The 19,023-nt window shown below is 36.3% G+C and overlaps 1 protein-coding gene across 1 annotated transcript in view; it reads right to left on the bottom strand.

The window, feature by feature from the left end:
• Positions 1–19,023, bottom strand: part of LOC145684719 (translocation protein SEC63 homolog) — a 172,409-nt gene that overhangs the window by 151,551 nt on the left and 1,835 nt on the right. Inside the window, exons 2-5 of the mRNA XM_081757093.1 lie at positions 13,412–13,511; positions 12,163–12,277; positions 8,806–8,911; positions 2,218–2,348 (exon numbers count right to left, since the gene is read on the bottom strand). Of these exons, the coding sequence (XP_081613219.1) occupies positions 2,218–2,322 (105 nt within the window). The 5' untranslated portion in view covers positions 2,323–2,348; positions 8,806–8,911; positions 12,163–12,277; positions 13,412–13,511. The remainder of the gene's footprint in view (positions 1–2,217; positions 2,349–8,805; positions 8,912–12,162; positions 12,278–13,411; positions 13,512–19,023) is intronic.

Raw genomic sequence — 19,023 nt, 5'->3', positions numbered from 1 at the left:
AGCCAATTCACACCGATCTTTAATTTTTTTTTTAAATTTCAATAAAAACAATAGGTAAAATAATTCTTAAATGTTGACGTTGTCAAGAACGTGCTCATATTATTGTTTAACAGTTGCACCCAAAACATCTGTTTCTTTGAAGGCACATGACTTTCTTAGTTAAACTTACGAGATTTATATTTATTTAAAAGCATTTCTGAAAATAGTAAAAATGAGATAAAACACAAAAAGACATGGCAGAAATAAAGCTAACCGGAAGAAGTTAAAATCTGAATCGCTCGATTTCTTTTGTCAAAGTGAATCGATTGATATATAGATTGTATATGTTTCGTTGCTGATTATACCCCACCCCCGGAAACTAAATTAGGCTCAGTAAACCGGAAGTTGTTATTCGGAAGTAGTTAAGTTTGGTATCGATCGATTTGTTTTGTAAAGCTGAATCGATTGATATATAGATTGTATATGTTTCGTTGCTGATTATACACCACCCGCGGAAATTAAATTAGGCTCTGTAAACCGGAAGTTGTTATTCGGAAGTAGTTAAGTTTGGTATGGATCGATTTGTTTTGTAAAGCTGAATCGATTGATATATAGATTGTATATGTTTCGTTGCTGATTATACACCACCCCGGGAAACTAAATTAGGCTATGTAAACCGGAAGTGGTTAACCGGAAGTAGTTAAATTTAATATCGATTGATTTGCTTCGTTAAGCTGAATCGATTGATATATAGATTGTATATGTTTCGTTGCTGATTATACACCACCCCCGGAAACTAAATTAGGCTCAGTAAACCGGAAGTGGTTAACCGGAAGTAGTTAAATTTGATATCGGTCGATTTGTTTTGTGAAGCTGAATAGATTAATATATAGATTATATACGTTTCGTTGCTGATTATACCCCACCCCCGGAAACTAAATTAGGCTCAGTAAGCCGGAAGTGGTTAACCGGAAGTAGTTAAATTTGATATCGGTCGATTTGTTTTGTGAAGCTAAATCGATTTATATATAGATTGTATATGTTTTGTTGCTGATTATACCCCACCCCCGGAAACTAAATTAGGCTCAGTAAACCGGAAGTGGTTAACCGGAAGTACTTAAATTTGGTATCGATCGATTTGTTTTGTCAAGCTGAATCGATTAATATATAGATTGTATATGTTTTGTTGCTGATTAAACCCCACCCCAGGATACTAAATTAGGCTCAGTAAACCTGAAGTGGTTAACCGGAAGTGGTTAAATTTTATATCGATCGATTTGTTGCGTCAAGCTGAATCGATTGATATATAGATTGTATATGTTTCGTTGCTGATTATACCCCACCCCCGGAAACTAAATTAGGCTCAGTAACCGGAAGTAGTTAAATTTGACATCGATCGATTTGTTTCGTCAAGCTGAATCGATTAATATGTAGATTGTATATGTTTCGTTGCTGATTATACCCCACCCCGGGAAACTAAATTAGGCTCAGTAAACCGGAAGTAGTTAAATTTGACATCGATCGATTTGTTTTGTCAAGCTGAATCGATTAATATATAGATTGTATATGTTTTGTTGCTGATTATACCCCGACCCCGGAAACTAAACTGGCCAGTAAACCGGAAGAGGTTAACCGGAAGTAGTTAAATTTGGTATCGATCGGTTTGTTTTGTCAAGCTGAATCTATTGATATATAGATTGTATACGTTTGGTTGCTGATTATACCCCATCCCCGGAAACTAAATTATTCCCTCTCTACGTACGTATATATAAAATATATAGTGAGTTCAAATTTATTTTCGTTTAAATATTTGAAACATTATTTTTAATAACGACATCATAATTCAAAGAGACATTTTTCTTAAATAGTGTAAGATGTTTGTTTATATAGTCACTTCTATAATGATTTTCCTTGGGCTTAAACAATATATTTAAATGCATATTGGTAGCCAGTTTTTAAAACTCATTTTAGTTTTGATTTCATGCAGTTTCAGAGATTTTTTAAAAATATAATCCTTTCGTATATCTAACGTACTGTAACAAGTATTATGAAATTACTAATTACTCCTACTAAATTTGTAAACAAAATAACAATACATAAAAGTCTGTTTTCATCTTCTGCAGTATTTCAGCGGAAGATTTTCCATGAGTTTTCACTTTTGCAAGTTCTATCAATCAATTACTGGCTTTGCACCAAGTAATTGAATTTATAAAATTCCCTGTGAACTTAAATACTTACCAGCCACTTGTAGTTTTCACTAATCATCTGGGTTGGCAATGCAATTCCTATGGATATACTGCGAGGGCCATCTGGGTGACCAAATCTTTCCCAATTAGCTCTCATTTTGGGATCTGTTAGGGTCTGGTATGCTGTAACATATAGACCCTAGTTTAATAATATGTTAAAGCTACTCCGTAAAGCTTCTACTATATTATATAAAAGTTGAAATATTATATATTTGTTTTCAGTGTCTTAACGTGATTTAACTTAACATACATTATAAAAACTTAGGCCTTATCTAAATAATTGTATCTGAATTTTAAAAATAATTAAATCTTAACAACATAATACATAAATGATTCGTTTGGTAGTACACTAAACAAAAAATCATTTATTTTTACATGTTTATTTATAGATATCGCTTGTTTATTTATTTTAGTTTAACGTCCCACGTTTATGCACCGAGGCTAAGAGAGACGGTGATGATGAGATGGATTATAATAGTGAAATGCCAAAACTGGGGAAAAACGGAAGAATCTCGAGAGAACTCACGTACAGGGTGTTTGTTCACCACAAACTTAATTGTATGCGATCTGAAATCGATTCAATAACTCCACCACAAGAGGTGAATGTTCTACCACTGAGCCACCGCGGTCCATCGCTAGTATATGTAAAGTTACATTATATACTGTTGGTTAATAACGTTTAAAATCACACTAAAATTGTATCAAAATTTAGATTTACTAGGAGTTCTCTGTTTGCTCATGTTCATATTTACATTCTCAAAATTTCCCAAAAATATAGAAATTCGGGAAATAATATAGCGGTCTAACACTCGTACTTAGAAGGAGTAACATTAAACAAAGCTGTCACTAACTATGATTTAATAACCTATTTCATAATCCATTTGATCCAAGAAGTGACAGCTAAAGATTCCATGTCAGAAGGGCCCGGACAAAAGGGCGAGGACAGAAAGGCCCGAGTCAAAACGGCCCCGCGTCAAAAGGGCCCCGGTCAAAACGGCCCCGCGACAAAAGGCCCCGAGTCAAAAGGGCCCGGGTCAAAAGGGCTCCGCGTCAAAAGGGCCCCAATCAAAAGGGAACGGGTCAAAAGGGCCTCGCGACAAAAGGGTCCGGGTCAAAAGAGCCTCACGTGAAAGGGTACCGCGAAAAAGGGCTTGAGTGCAAAGAGCCCGGGTAGAAATAGTCCCACGGCCAGAAAGCCTGAAATCAAAACAGAAGTGGAAATCCAAGATGCACGAGGGGATAGTGCCACCTTAGTAAGTAGAAGTGATTGTCCAATAGAAGGAAGAATATCAGTGGTTATTAGAGACAAAAATGAAACTTGAATAGTGATCTTAATTTTGTTTGGTTGCTGTTTGTTCTGCAACAATCCCTATCGCTTAAGTCGGTTCTCGATGAAAGTTTGCTTTCAACCGCGTCTCTCTGAGTTTGTAGACGTGGAAGACCCGGGTTCGATTACCGGCGGGATCTCATGTGGTTCGAATTCCACGTTAATCAGTAGGTCCACATCTCATACAGCCTCGCTGCTGAAAGGGACGCTAAAGTGAAAATCATATCATATCATATCTCTGAGTTTGTATTCTCGAGACCTAGCCCAATCAGTCTATCTATTAATGACTGTTCCCTTAGTTCTAAAATTCAATTTCTGCCCCTGAATCAAAGTAGAAAAATACGTATTATATGAATAATATTATCTTGAAAACGTTTCTTTAATTTTGGTGTAAGAACATACATGTGGATCTCCATACAGGGTTAGTCAAAAATATTGGGACAGAACAATAATAACGACACGCGTGGGCGGAGGAAAATCAAATGTTGCAATTGGTGTTATTGCAAAAACTGCATTGGCTTTGAGTGTGGTCACCGTGGAATATACAGTATATAGTGAAATAATACATTACATACACAACAATATTGAGATTAACATATGATGTTCATTGGACAACACGCTCTGAACCAGAGAGGTTCATCTCAGAATGGAGAAATGTTTCGTGCGTCATCTACTCACAATTTTACTTGCATAAAGACTGGATTCAGTGCGACCAACTGTTGTCAGTGCCGAGAAAAGTTACGTGTAAATTGGGTTGCATCTGTCCAGGCGTTCTCAAAACTGCAAATTACCTGGACCCCAAGTTATGGAATTAGAGCACTTAGGGGGGAGATACTTTTGTGGTTGGGTGTACATAGATTTTCCTAACACGAGTAACACTATCTGCTATTGATCTAAAATATTCCAAGTAATTTTTCCTCTTTCTTTTTCTTTCCTTCTTTCCTTTTATTCCTTACACCCGAATTTTGCGCCATCTTACTTCGGCAGCCAGAGCCGTTGCCCCGCTCACCCGCACCATGACACGGCACTGATCAATACCTACCTGAAACACTTTTCTCTGTTCACATGAATCGTAACTGGGCTGTCGTAATAACTTTGACTAACACTGTATACAGATCCACATGTACGTTCTTTCAACACAAATCAGGTGGTGTCCACTGAATACTTTTAATCTAATAAGCATTTTTATATTTCTCATGCTTTTCAGGCTATATCTCAGGCTTTTTTGACGTGAGGCCCTTTTGACTCGGGGCCCCTTTTGACGCAGGGTCTTTTTGACTCGCGCTCTTTTGCCGGGGACCCTTTTGACCCGGTATCTTTTGACGCAGGGCCCTTCTGACTCGGGCCGTTATGACCGGGGCCCTTTTGTCGCAAGGCCCTTTTGACTCGGGCCCTTATTACTGGGGCCCTTTGGCGCGGGGCCCTTTTGACTCGGGCTTTTTTGTCGCGGGACCCTTTTGACCCGGGAACTTTTGACGCGGGGCCTTTTTGACTCGGGCCCTTATGACCGGGGCCCTTTTGACGCGGGGCCCTTTTGTCCGGGCCCTTCTGACGTGACACCCAGCTAAAATTTTGTGAACGTATTAACTCCCTTATTGTTCTTTGTTTCTCCATTATTTGGAAGTTGTAAACAAACAGTAAATTCGCTTTAATTTTGCAATGGCTAGACATTTATAGCAAATCAATCATTATGAACTGCTATTCCCCTGATTTTAATAATGGAAGGTTACAGGAAGGTTCTGATTTTAAGATTACAAATCAGCTTACAGGCATCTGTATTTGTAATTATCATATTGACTTTTTGTTTTTTCTTCATTGTGCATAGTATCAAATATAAGGAAAATAAAAATCTCCACTTTTGATATTTTTGAGAAATATTTTCTAATTTAGAAATAAATTTTTAAATACAATAGTAGTATGGGTCAACGTTTATCTCTCCGAGTTAGCAAGAAAAAAGTGGTGAGTACCCAGGGTCCCTGGCCCACAGTAAATGACCTAGAAGTTCGTAGAACCATACGTCTAAATTTTGACAGGTGTGCTTTTGTCACCCCTAAACTTTAGGAGGGGTACATAGGACTACCCGCCTTAGATTTTAGATATAACCAAATTTTATATAGTAGTACAAGACTGGGTTATGTACCTCTATAAGTTTGGTTGGTCCATCTCGTTTTTCTTCATGGATAAAAAATTGCCAAAAATGTAAATTTCGAAACTTTTTCAAGTAATTTGTCCTTTGGATGAGGTTTTATTTCGTAATATGGTTATAGGGGTTGGGTATAGGGTTTCACTCTCTTTCATGGAATATCGACACATTGATGCTTCTTTCACAAAATTTGAAACGATGTGTTGGCCTACTCCTTAAATTAAGGGATTGTCCAAAACAATTGGTGAACGTTCTTAGGAACTCCAATATATAACTATGTAAATTTGGGTAGTCCTGCTTATCCCCTTCTATGAGTGAAAATTACCAAAATGTTTGTATTGTCATGAGCTTAGTATATTGTCATGACTATATTTGTTTCCTCTCTTAAATAGGCATCGGTACCATGATACACTCCCTTGAAATTTTGGGAGGACTCCACCCTTAAATTTGGAAATTGTCAAAACTAGAAGTTAGTAAATGACCTCTTTGAATAAGGTGAATATGAGTGGTTCACGTTACTTCCTTCTATGGCTCTCGCCAAAAAATTCAAATTTAGAATATTTGTGAATTAATATTTTCTATAAAACGTGGTTTCATTGTAACACGATTATATGGATAAATAGAAGGTCTCATTTTGGTTCATTAGACATGAGTAACTTGAAACATTTTTTTAAAAATCGTGTGAGGGAGTAAATTGTCCCAACACTTAAATTTGGAAATTGTCAAGGACTTGGGTACATATTTTAGTAAATTTGAATGGTTCACTTTGAACCCTTGCATTGGGTAAAAATGACCAAAAATTCAAATTTTGAAGGTTTTACCTCATCTAAGACGTGAAAATTTATTATATTATATGGACATTTGGATTAGTATAGGACATAGTCATTGTTGAAAAGTTATTTTTGGTGAAATGTGATTGGTTGATACCTATCTCTAACTAAAAATTTTGGGCATGGAACCTGATAGTTTTTGTAACCTATTGATGTAGGTCAACAACTTCACACTTTGAACTTTAGAATTGTAGTTATGACTCATAATCTAAAATCATTGGTTGAAAAAATTAGGGCTTGAAACCTGATATGTAATTATTAAAAACGATTGATAAGCAACAATAACAATTTCACACTTTAAATTTTAGTTATACTTATTTTAGTTGAAAACATTTGCTTAAAACGTTTGATCATTGTTTTAAAACTTTAGTTTGATTGTAGGTTCATAAGGAATTCAAAAGTCTCTCCAAATATTTAGTGTTACCTACGTGAAATTTACTTCGCATTTTTTTAAAATCATAGACAGATACAAGGTGAAAAATCCAAATTTACAGAGTTGGATATTGGGATCCTAGAGAACATTTATCAAATTTTCATTTTTGACCATTTCTAAATTTAAGGGTGAGCTAACACACAACACACAAATTTTTAGAAGGGAGTATCAATATGTCCACGTTCTTTTCTGAAAGAGAATAAATCCCTGTATTCAACTATATGATTATATAACGTGGTAAAATCTAATCAAAGAAGATAAATTAGGCCAGAAACCTCTAAATTTTACATTTTGACAATTTTTTATCTATGAAAGACAACGAGATGAACCAACGAAATTTTTAGAGGTACATACTCCGGTTCTATACTACTATACCAAATTTTTATATCTGACAATTTCCCAAATATAAGGGGGTGGTTTTATACACCCCTTCCAAAATTTAGGGAATGGACGCAGGTACTCCTACGAAAATTTAGGAGGGTGGTCCCAGGTTTCAGCTGCTCTTTTCGCTGAAACTGTGTTGACTGTGGCGCCGCCACTCAAGGAAGTTGGGTACCACGAACTACTAAAAGCAAGAACTAATCAAATCATTCAGAGCGCGTGAGTCTGATAGAATTAGCCAATGATACACTTAGCTACTGCCAGTAGCAGACGATGCAGTTAGTTACAACTCTAGCCGGCAGTGTCGCTGAGTCACTTTCGTTGCATTGTGGGAACGATTTGAATTTCCATTAGGAACATAGGGAGTGGTTCAACAGGGTAATCAGTGGATGGTCCTATGTATCCTAGGTCATTGACCCTGGGTCCTGAGGCAGGGACCACCAAACATATTTGCTGACGGCGAGATGATCGTCGACCAATCAAACTAAACTGCATTTATATTTGCAATATTCTTGTAAATATTGAAGTGGTATTATCAGTCTTAACGAGCTCCTCTAGTAGCGGTTACCAGTTTTAACGAGCGTTGTTGTTGCTACTGTAAGTTTGCTGAGCTCAATTTCGCACTTGAACTCCCTACTGGCTATATAGTTAGTGTAAGCACCTTCGGCGCGGGATATCTAAGTTCAATTCCCGATGGAAGCTCATGTAGTTCGGATCCCACGTTGAGCTTTAAGTCGCGTACACCTTCGGTCTGAACAGGGCACTAAACTCCACATCAACGACCAATCAATTTCGCAATTGGAATGTCATTTGCCTAATTACTGAAAATGATTGAAAAAAATATTCAACCTTTCGCTTATGGCTCAGTAAACTTGATGACGCGACTTCAAATTCATTGAAGTTTGCGTATTTCTGCGCCTCCAAAATCGTCCGTAATAATTTTCCCGAAGTGTTTTCTCGAACCCAGATGCTGCAGATTATCCCATTATATGGAGAAGTTTATGCAAGGAAAACAATGAAATTTAAAAAAAATAGTTATTGTTGGATATCAATACATTTTATATCTTTTACTCTGTTAGTGGAACTTGATTACAACGATACATGATGATATGAGGATGCAGGGGAGCTTTCACATTTACCTAGCAGTGTGGATTTCAACACAGGAGTATGTGAAAAATATTGTGGAAATAATGATAACTCACATTGAGCATGAACGAAGTTATGGCTGAGGCTAAGAATGTCTACCCCTCAAGCTACCCATGCAATCATCACTGTGCGCATGAATACCTTACAATCATTATGAAACTCTAGCGTAAACATTGGTGTAGGTTTTATTGAAATTGATCCAGTACTTTTTGAGTCAAATAACTTTTAATACGTTTGTATGAAATGTGTAAGTTCATTCGAAATATGGTTTAAAAAATGTTCTTTTGTGTATTTAAAACCAGAGTTTTAGAAAATATTACCTTTAGCAATAGCAACAAACTTCTCAGCATCTCCTGTCTCTTTATCAGGGTGATAAATCAAAGACAGGTTTCTATACGATCTCCTAATCTCAGAATCTGTTGCATTCTGTAAAGAGTACCAAAAAATGATTAAAAAGAAAACCAAATTTGTAATACTGTGTATTTTCTTTACAAGACTGATTCATTCCAGAAAGTTACTGATATAATGAAACTATTATATCCCAAATCGAATGGAGGTTTTATTAATTCGCTTCACAACCTAAAATATTAGACGAACTGATGAGAAAATAAGATACCATTTTGTTTATCGCAATTAGATCATTAGCTACGTAACTTACAACAACAATTCCAACACTCTCTGACTTATGATGACAGATTAATTACAAGACTGCGCTGAAATGAATACAATTTCAGAAGGATTCGACACCTCTTACCTTAATGCACCAGTATGGCGTGTAGCCTTCATGTGCTGCAATCACATCTTCTAAATATCGTATCCAATGAAGCAGGTGTTGGGTATGTTCACGATGAATTGCTTGCTACATTATTATGAACTCTCAGGTTATGAATTTAATCCGTTCCGTAACGTTATTCGTAAACTGAGATTATTTTCCGCATTGAAATTAATGTACCTAGGTGGAGAAGACACGATAATCCGCCATGGATGATATTTGGCTCTAGTAGCATATACAAGAGATTAATATTTAGTTAATTTATACATTTAAGAAAGAAATTTTCTGGTTGGATATCGCACCGAACAACCAGTATTTCCATGTCCTGAAGTAAACTAAACATGTTTGAGGACGTAAGGAAATAAGCTTCATTGATAATGGTGATTATTTAACATTGAATAATGGAAAGTATTTAGTAGTGTTGTGTATGCATGACTATTTACATAATGGATAGGAAGATTCACTATCTTTTAACGATGACTCGGTGATGTCCGTTTGTCTTCGAGGTTCTGGCGTTCTGAGTTAAAGTACCGAAAACAGTCTTACCTTCTTTTATGGTAAAAAACGATAGATAGATAGAAATTTTTACTTGAAATTGGAGCACCATAACAAGATCTTATTTTGAATAAAAGAGCTCTTAGTTAAGACTGTGTTCACATCTAATTCTTCATCGGTGTAAAAACCTGTATATCTAATCACCTATCTCTGTCCGTCTCAATATCATCCTGAAGTTTTCAGATTTTATACATTGAAATTCCGCTGAATTCAAATGAATATGGAATTACATTGTTTCTTTGTGTTTCAAAACTTCTGTAACAACCCAGAGAATTTGTTGGTTGGAAAACTTGTCTGAAGTCTGTAAAAACCTTGATATCCATGCAATATGTGAATTCTGTCTTCTTCAATTCATATGTAGTAGGTTACGCAGAGCTTTACTCAACATAATATTATGTAACAGCTACAACTCACAAAATTGATGATTACATTAAATGTTAAACATTGTGTATGAATTTTTCTGGATCACAAATATTCTTTCATTTTCTTTCATGACACGAATAAACAAAATATAACATTATGATTTTACCTACTGCCAAAAGTGAATCTTAAAATCATGTCTTTGCCATCATATTTTCTCGTCTCAATTCCTTGAACTTCATCATGTTATACTGCACTTGCGAATGGAACATTAGAAAACTCACTTCCAAAAGTAAATTACTCTTGTTGATTTTTTCGTAAGAAATTACTTATGTCCTATATTAGGATTAGTAATAAAATATTTGTTTATAAAATATCAACAAAATCATAAGAGTTGCATTTGAGAAAATTCTGAGAAGAAACTCTCCGAAAAGAAACTCTCCCCGAACTACACTATCCTTTATGGATATTTTCATAACAAATGACTTACGATGTATTATACTCGTAGTATCATTAGTGAAACATTCACTTATAAAATACTATGAAGAAGATCGACAGAGTTATTATTCAGAAAATTATTCGAAAATGCTCACCTCCTCCCTCAATCCCCGAGTAGAGTTTTTCAGGACAAATTAGTTACGCCAGATTGTCAAGTTTTTAATTAAATATGAACAACATTTCCTGAGTCGGTTTTGAGAAAATCGTCCAAAATCCACTCCCAAGAATAAACTATCCCTCGTAATTCTCTCAGGGCAAATAAGTTATACCATACTGTTAGGCTATTAATGAAATATTTATTTATAAAGTATGGACAAAATAGCTTTAGTCGTATCTTGACAAATCGTTCGAAAAAGGTTAACCCAAGAATAAATTACTCCTTGTAGATTATTGTCAGCAAAATAACTTATATCATACTATCGAATTGCTAATGAAATATGAACAAAATTGTTAGAGCTGTTTTTGGGAAAATTGTATTTTTTTAAATTTTCACTCTTCAGTAAACTACTCTTATTTTTAGGAATAGGTAGAAAGTTTTAAACTACATCTCAGCTCCAATAAAGAATGTTATAAAACGTTAAATTTAAAATTTGGTTGCGGATACGTTGAACGATATGGCATCTAGACGAGTAAACATGTTTACATCGGGACGGGTACATTTTCGGTATGTAAGGGCCATGAAACATCTAAATCCATTGAAATTTCGAATTCATTCTCAAGATCACCATATTTTCTTCTCTTTTATCGTTACTCCAAAACAAAAATAATAAATAAAAATAGTAAAACTTTGTCAGTACGTTTGCTCCTTTAAGGGCCGTAAGAACCAAACTATGTCACGTAATCAAGTCAAAAGTCACTTTGCGGGCTAAATCGAATCTGGAGGTTCCAAATCCAAATGTGAGATATTTCAAGCAAGTAACCTCCGCGTGGGGCACCCTGAATAATTCGCAGAAGATGCACATACTTTATCACTATTATTGATTCTACTCAAACAACTTGACTTTTGACAATGTTCTATCCATGTTTACGTACTATAACCTACATCGTTTTAAAACTCTTCGTTATGTATTTGTATTTGCAATAAGCTTTCAGTTAGCCATATCATTATAGTTTTTGAGTATTGTGAACGACTTCATTTTTTTCATTGATTTTCCGTTGACTCAATGTGCATGTTTCGTGATATTTTACTATGATTCATCCATTTTAGAACAATTTGCTTTTGGAATATAGAATCTACATAGTCTCTTCTACATTTGAGCTGAATTTAAGCCATCTCCCTCAAAGTCTGTTCACATCATTGTAACCGGATATGCCCTATCTTAGAAGAAATAAAAATTAACTCAATAATTCACATATCTTTCATTAGGAGTTTCAGTCACATTGCATTCATAGAAAGTTTCACTAACATTTTCAAATACTCTAACAATTAAGTGCAATACCGGTACTGCATTAATATTTAGTTCTAGGAAGAAAATGCCCAATAAATACATACCTCTGATAATCCCAGAATATTAAAAGGGTCGAAAGAGTTATCATCATTGCTTATGATAGGAAGCTTCTGAATGAAGAATGCAAGTAGTAGCCATCCCAAGAAAATAACTAAAAAACTGAAATTAAATCACTATACATTTATGTATTTACAAAAATAAATAAATAAAATAACATGGTAAAGTAACACTACTGATCTTGCTCCCCATTATGAGAGTACTTGCTGGCCAGAAACACTTCTATAAAAATAATATTCAGTGATTCGTACCCTCCCCCCCCCCAAAAAATACTTTGGCTTAGAATAAAGATCTTATTTAACCAAGGAAGACTCGTGTTTGATTTACTTTATATCTACAGGAAAGAATATAGCGCATTTCAAAGAGAATTAGGTAGATGCCCAGATTAATTTTAAGAAGACTATACAGTTTCATGAATAAGACGGCTTCCTTCTTCTGAAGATGTTGTAAAGTAAGAGAAAGATTGATGATAAAATCTTTATTATATTAACGTACTATGTCTATTATATTCAAATCTATGGGTATTCATACATTGTAAAAGTATTTTCAATTCTACCACTGTTATTTAAAAAAAAATACCGAAGAACTCTCTTAATATTTCATTTAACTTTTCTTGATCTTCAATGACAATAGAGAGTCACACAGGATAAACATAATGGTAATTTCATTAATAAGAGGAAGAAATAGGTTTTGTTTTATTGTGAATATTCACGTTTGAAGCATGGGTGCCCGAAGAAAATTTTTCGAAGAGGGGAGTATCTCCCTGATTGCTATATTACGTTTGGTATTTTTATTTGTATTAAGAAATTTAACACATTTTCGTGAACCGGGGGGGGGGGGGCACTCTTGGTTCCGAAGGGATAATAATGTTGTATCCTGTAAGGTTGTAGTAGAATAACATTTCGTGCTATATATCAACTTCTCATAGAAAATACTTTCTCTGTGTAATCGTGTAATCTATAGATTTCTATCTAGAACACGTTGAAACTATTTTCTTATGGTTTTTATACCTTACATTTTTGTCCTTTTTTATAATCATGTGTATTAAAAAAAACATTTTGCTTGTTTTATTGAAATATATCTATAATTGTATTTTGTCCTTTGCTTTTCTAAACAGACTGGACTTCATAGGATCCATTACATTTTCCCCCTTCCTCAGCAGTGCGATCTAATTAAGGTTATTTCATTACAAACAATTTAAACAGACGCAACCACTAAAATTATATGGTAACTCACCTTATAACTTTTTTAATTCTTTTCCATGGTTTGGGACGTGCTGTACGCTTTTGTTTCTTTAAGCATCCGTCACATTCACAGCTCGCATTTGCAGTGATTTCTGAAGAGAAAATAATGAATTGGGACATTTAGTCAAATATTAAAAATAAATAAATAAACACACAGTGCTATGTATAAAACATACAAAATGTTAAGTTCATTACAATTGTTTCTGAGAGGTTGAAGTTCCAAATTAAATAAAATCTTCATAATAGGATGAAAAAAATAAATTATTAAATTCTTTTTTTTAAGTCGATTCACAGGAAGTATAATTTCGAATGTAAATTTAAAAAAAAAGAGAGATTAAATAAAAAAAAGTAATACGTAATCTTTCATACAAGATTATATCTTAAAAAAAAAAACACCAAAAGATGTACTCTCGCATACAGTCTCGCTCAAACGAGGCACCGACCAACTCGAAACTTTTTTGTTATCATTTCTTAAAATAAATCATATCATGCTGCAGTTATTATTGAAAAAAAAATATTTATGAAATATAAACAAAACTATAATAACCATTTAGGAAACTCACCCCAAAAATAAACTACCACTTGTGATTTTTTTTTTAAAATGAGTCATGGTTTATGCCATATTGTAGGGTTGTTAATGAAGAATATATTTAAATGAATGACTATGGGATGGTTTTTGTCATTTCACTTTGACAGTTCAACTTAATGGTGGAGGAGAGGAATATTCGTCTCTGCGCCTCGAAGAACTGTAATGTGTTAAAACCACAGCTTTTCTGGGGAAGCAAAAAACATTTCGAACTCGTAAAATTTGCCAAATATACACGGAAACACTTAAAAAATATAATAAAATTGTTTCTGCGTTCACTTGCTTCAACAATATTATATTACTATTTCTGTGTTTACATAGCACATGTCGGTTTACCTTTTGTGCCTTTATAAGCACATAGAGGATTTGTATACATTAATCAATACGTACGTAATGAGAAACTGAAGCCTTTTATTTCCTATTATTTTTTCATTATTGTGGCGAAACAATTGAATATTCACTTATCACATTATAAGGGACGCTGCCTGACAGCTTTCAGGCTTATTTGCACGACTCATTTTCAACAAAAATGTCACATAGCGGTACTTCGAAGCGCGGCGACGAATATATATGTGTCCATATAAAGTCCATTGCCACCCCGTGTATCTTAGAATCGACTGCGAATATGAGAAAACGCAAAAAAACGTCCATCATTATTTTAAGGGGACAATTGGCTCGAATTTTGAGCTATAAAAGGTCCACTCCAGACACCCCCATATAGGGGTATGTGGGGTCAACTTGAAAATTTTAAAGGGGCGCGGTGGCTCAGTGGTAGAGCGTTCACCTCCGGTGCTTGGGGTCCCTGGTTCGATCCCAGCTCGCGCCGTGGACTTTGTGGTGGACAAACACCGTGCTCGTGGGTTTTCTCGGGGTTCTCCCGTTTCCTCCCACTTTCTTCATTCCACCATTTCATTCATTTCTCATAATCACCGTCTGCTTTAGCCTAACCGGCATAAACGTGGGACGTAAAACTAAAAGATTTCATTTCATTTTTGAAAATTTTAAACGGCAAAGGGGATCGAGTAATATATCGTTGGAAAGTACTCGACAAGAGAAATATTTTCCCGAAAGTTTCAAGTCCCTATGTTGATCCCATCCAAAATGATGGGGGTTCAGATTTTGTGTCCATAAAGTTCGTTGCCACCCCGTGTGTGGGAAACGACTGCGAATATGAGAAAACGCGAAAACACGTCCATTATCATTTTAAAGAGCTTGGATTTTGAGCTATAAAAGGTCAACCCCAGACACCCCGTATAGGGGTACGTGGGTTCAACTTGAAAATTTTAAACGGCAAAGGGGTTCGAGTAATATATCGTTGGAAAGGACTCGACAAGAGAAATATTTCACGGAAAAGGTTCAAGTCCCTATGTTGACCCCATCCAAAATGGCGGGGTTCACATTTCTTGTCCATAAAGTCCGTTGCCTCCCCGTGTATCTTCGAAACATCTGAGAATGTGATAAAATGCAAAAACACGACCCCTCGTACCCCTATCTGGGTGTGTCTAGGGTGGACCTTTTATAACTCAAAATTCAAGCCCCTTAAAATAATGATGGACGTGTTTTTTGCGTTTTATCATATTCTTAGTCGTTTCGAAGATATCCGGGGCGGCAACAGACTTTATGGACACGAAATGTGAACCCCCGCCATTTTGGATGAGGTCAACATAGGGACTTGAAACTATCAGGAAAATATTTCTCTTGTCAAAACCTTTCCAACGATATATTACTCGACTCCATTTGCCATTTAAAATTTTCTAGTTGATTCCACGGACCCCTATATGGGGGTGTATGGAGTGGACCTTTTATAGCTCAAAATTCAAGTCTCCTTAAAAAAATGATGGACTTGTTTTTGCGTTTTCTCATATTCGCAGTCGTTTCTCACATACACGGGGCGGCAACGGACTTTATGAACACCTTGTATACAGACGCGGATCCAGGATATGATCAAGGGAGAGGCTAAACCAGTTTACCGCTTTATCCAGTGTAAAGTGGGATTGAAGCACATTTTATCTAGTGCATACCTTAGCGTCGAGGGGGGCTATAGCCCTTATAACCTCCCCTTGGATCCGCGCCTGTATGTGTGTCACAAACGTTGTCACTGTCTTATATATATATATATATATATATATATATATATATATATATATATATATATATATATATAAATGACAGTGACAACGTTTGTGACTTAATAACTCTTGAACCACACGATCGATCTCGATCAAATTTTCAGCATAGATGAGGTTCGAAGTTGGAAAGGTTTTTATCATTTCACTTTGACAGTGCAACTTAGGGAAGGGGAAGATGTTTAAAAATGATCAAAAATGACCAATATTAGAGTCGAATCCATAGTTTTCGGGGTCGCTGAAATGAACAGTGACACTTTCGATGCTAGTTAAATCCAAATTCAGGTCAGCAACTTAGGGATGAGGAGGAGGGAAATACAAGTATATAAAAATGATCGAAAATACCGATATTAGAAAAAAGTCTAAAAAGATATTATCATTGTGAGATTGCTAATATGGTGGGTATAGTGTTGTATGTTAGATTGCCTAATCTGCAGGATGTAAACAGATTGAAATGAAAATGAAAAGATGGTGATTTCACAAAACAACAACGCCAAAAGGGTTTATTAACAATACATCATCATTATGACCAATGCCATAACTGAATTACAAAGTGAATTTAAAAGATACAATGCATTGTGTATTAAAGCAGAGTATACACATGGTTTCACTGCCTCGTGAGCGAGATAAGACTGTCTTCTATTCATGTCCCAGCACTGTGACAGAGAATTAAGAGCAAAACGTACTTACAATTCATAGAAGTCCATGATAGCAGATCTCACAGCACTTCACTCGGTGTGCTGACGTGAGTGCTTGAGAATGATTGTGATAATGATGACTAAGTCAAGTTGTCAAAAACGTTTTATAGTCCTTATTTTGAAAAACAAACACATTCACAAGAGTTTTCATTTCTTATTTGCAATTTACACATATGGAAGCTGAGGGTTGTTCTAGAACAGACCTTTCAAATCCTTGAGGAAAGAGATTGTTTATAAAAATAGTTTATTTTCACTAGAACCTTCTGTAGTTTCCAAAGTTACGTACTACTTACGATTTTCCTTTATTTTTGTTGAGTGAAGGTTTTTTATTATTATTATTATTTCGAACAGTTTTAGAAATCTCTGTTTATCACTTGTAGTGACGTATTAGATAGATTGCCTTTACTTTCATTTTTATCGTTGAGTTTGTGACTTGCGAAAAAGTTCCATTCTTTATTTATGCTCCAGAGAGGTAGGTAAGTATATCGTTTTATAAGTTTTTGAGAGTAGTCCGAAAACAACTCACTCCAAAAATAGACTACCCCTTGTGGATGTTTTCAGGAGAAATTACCTGCGTGAGTGTGTGTTTGTGTGAACTATACTGACAAACTGTAAAATCAATATAACGAAAATAGTTTATATGCAACTCTGGGGAAAAGTGCATAGTATCAGAGCTAGGGCTGTTCAAAAGTGTGGAAAAATATATTGCAACACTTGTCATTTCAATCACAAGAAATCGTGGAGATATATATCAGCACAAACGAAGTCATGCATACGCCATCCAAAATTTTAATATTTCAGGAATGTGCAATGGGTACATAACAGGTTCTTCAGAGGGCATAATTCGCAGACACGCTCTCAACTGAATTCTTAGATAAGCTCTGACTTACAAATGAGTCCAAAATAGGCAAAAAGTAAGCCTTGACAGCAGTATGCAACGAATGAATTGGGGAGAAGTCGGAGGGTAGAGACCACGTTTTTTTTTATGTTCGGAATAACGCGAACTGCGATGTACAGGGTTTGTATGATAAGTAATGAGACCAGGTCTGGAAACATTGTTTTATTGATCTGATCTGTACAGGGACTTAAAAGCTTTCGAAGTACTCTCCTCTTGCGTCGATGCACTTCTGCAATCGATGTTTCCACGCTGCAAACGCCCCCTGGAAGTCAGCAGCCGGCATGTCCTTTAGAAATGTGGTCACGGCTGCTTGGATGGCTGTGACGTCTGCAAAACGGGTTCCTTTCAAGCGTGGCTTCAGCTTCGGGAAGAGGAAGAAGTCGGCCGGGCTCACATCTGGGCTGTAGGGTGGTTGTGGAAGGACTTCCACCCCAATCCGGGTCAAAAAGGAGGTCACTAAGAAGGCGGTGTGGGCAGGGGCATTGTCGTGATGCAACTTCCACCGGCTAGCGATCGCCGGTCTTTTCCGCTTGACGCTCCTGTGCAGTCTCTCAAGGACTTGTTTGTAGAAGGCGGCGTTGACGGCTTATCCTTGGGGTACAAACTCCTTGTGGACCACCCCCACATTGTCAAAAAAAACAATCAACATTGTTTTCACCTTTGACTTCGACATTCTGGCCTTCTTGGGGCGCGGGGACGCAGGAGTGTGCCACTCCGCGCTTTGACGTTTCGTTTCAGGGTCGTACTGGAACACCCACGACTCGTCACCTGTTATGACGTCATCTTCAAAGTTAGGGTCACTGTTCATGAGGTTCAACAGTTCCTGACAACAATCAACACGTCGTTGCTTTTGTTCGTCAGTCAACACTCGCGGCACCAGTTTCGCACAGATTTTTCTCATTCCCAATTGTTCCGTCACAATCTTGTGCACTGTTGTGTGGTTCATATCGAGTTCATCAGCAATCAATCTCAACGATAATCGACGGTCTGAGTTCAGGAGATCCCTCACTTTTGCCACAGTTTCGTCCGTAGTCACTGTTGTCGGGCGTCCAGCCCTCTCCAGATCCTCAACGCTTTCCCGGCCGTTCCGGAACGCACTGTGCCAACGAAACACCTGGGCTTTGGATAGGGCTTCCTCTTTGTAGGCCTCCGTGATGAGAGAAAGCGTCTGAGTAGCCGTTTTCCCCAGGCGAACGCAAAATTTGATCGCATAACGCTGTTCGATGGAACCCTCCATGTTTGTTGATTTTCCGCCGTGACAAGAATGTTCACAAGGGCTTTGTCCAAGGCTTGTCC

Source organism: Thermobia domestica, chromosome 5, assembly GCF_964235325.1.
Source record: "Thermobia domestica chromosome 5, izTheDome1.hap1.1, whole genome shotgun sequence".
NCBI classification, from domain to species: domain Eukaryota; kingdom Metazoa; phylum Arthropoda; class Insecta; order Zygentoma; family Lepismatidae; genus Thermobia; species Thermobia domestica.
This window is presented reverse-complemented; position numbering and strand designations above follow the sequence as displayed.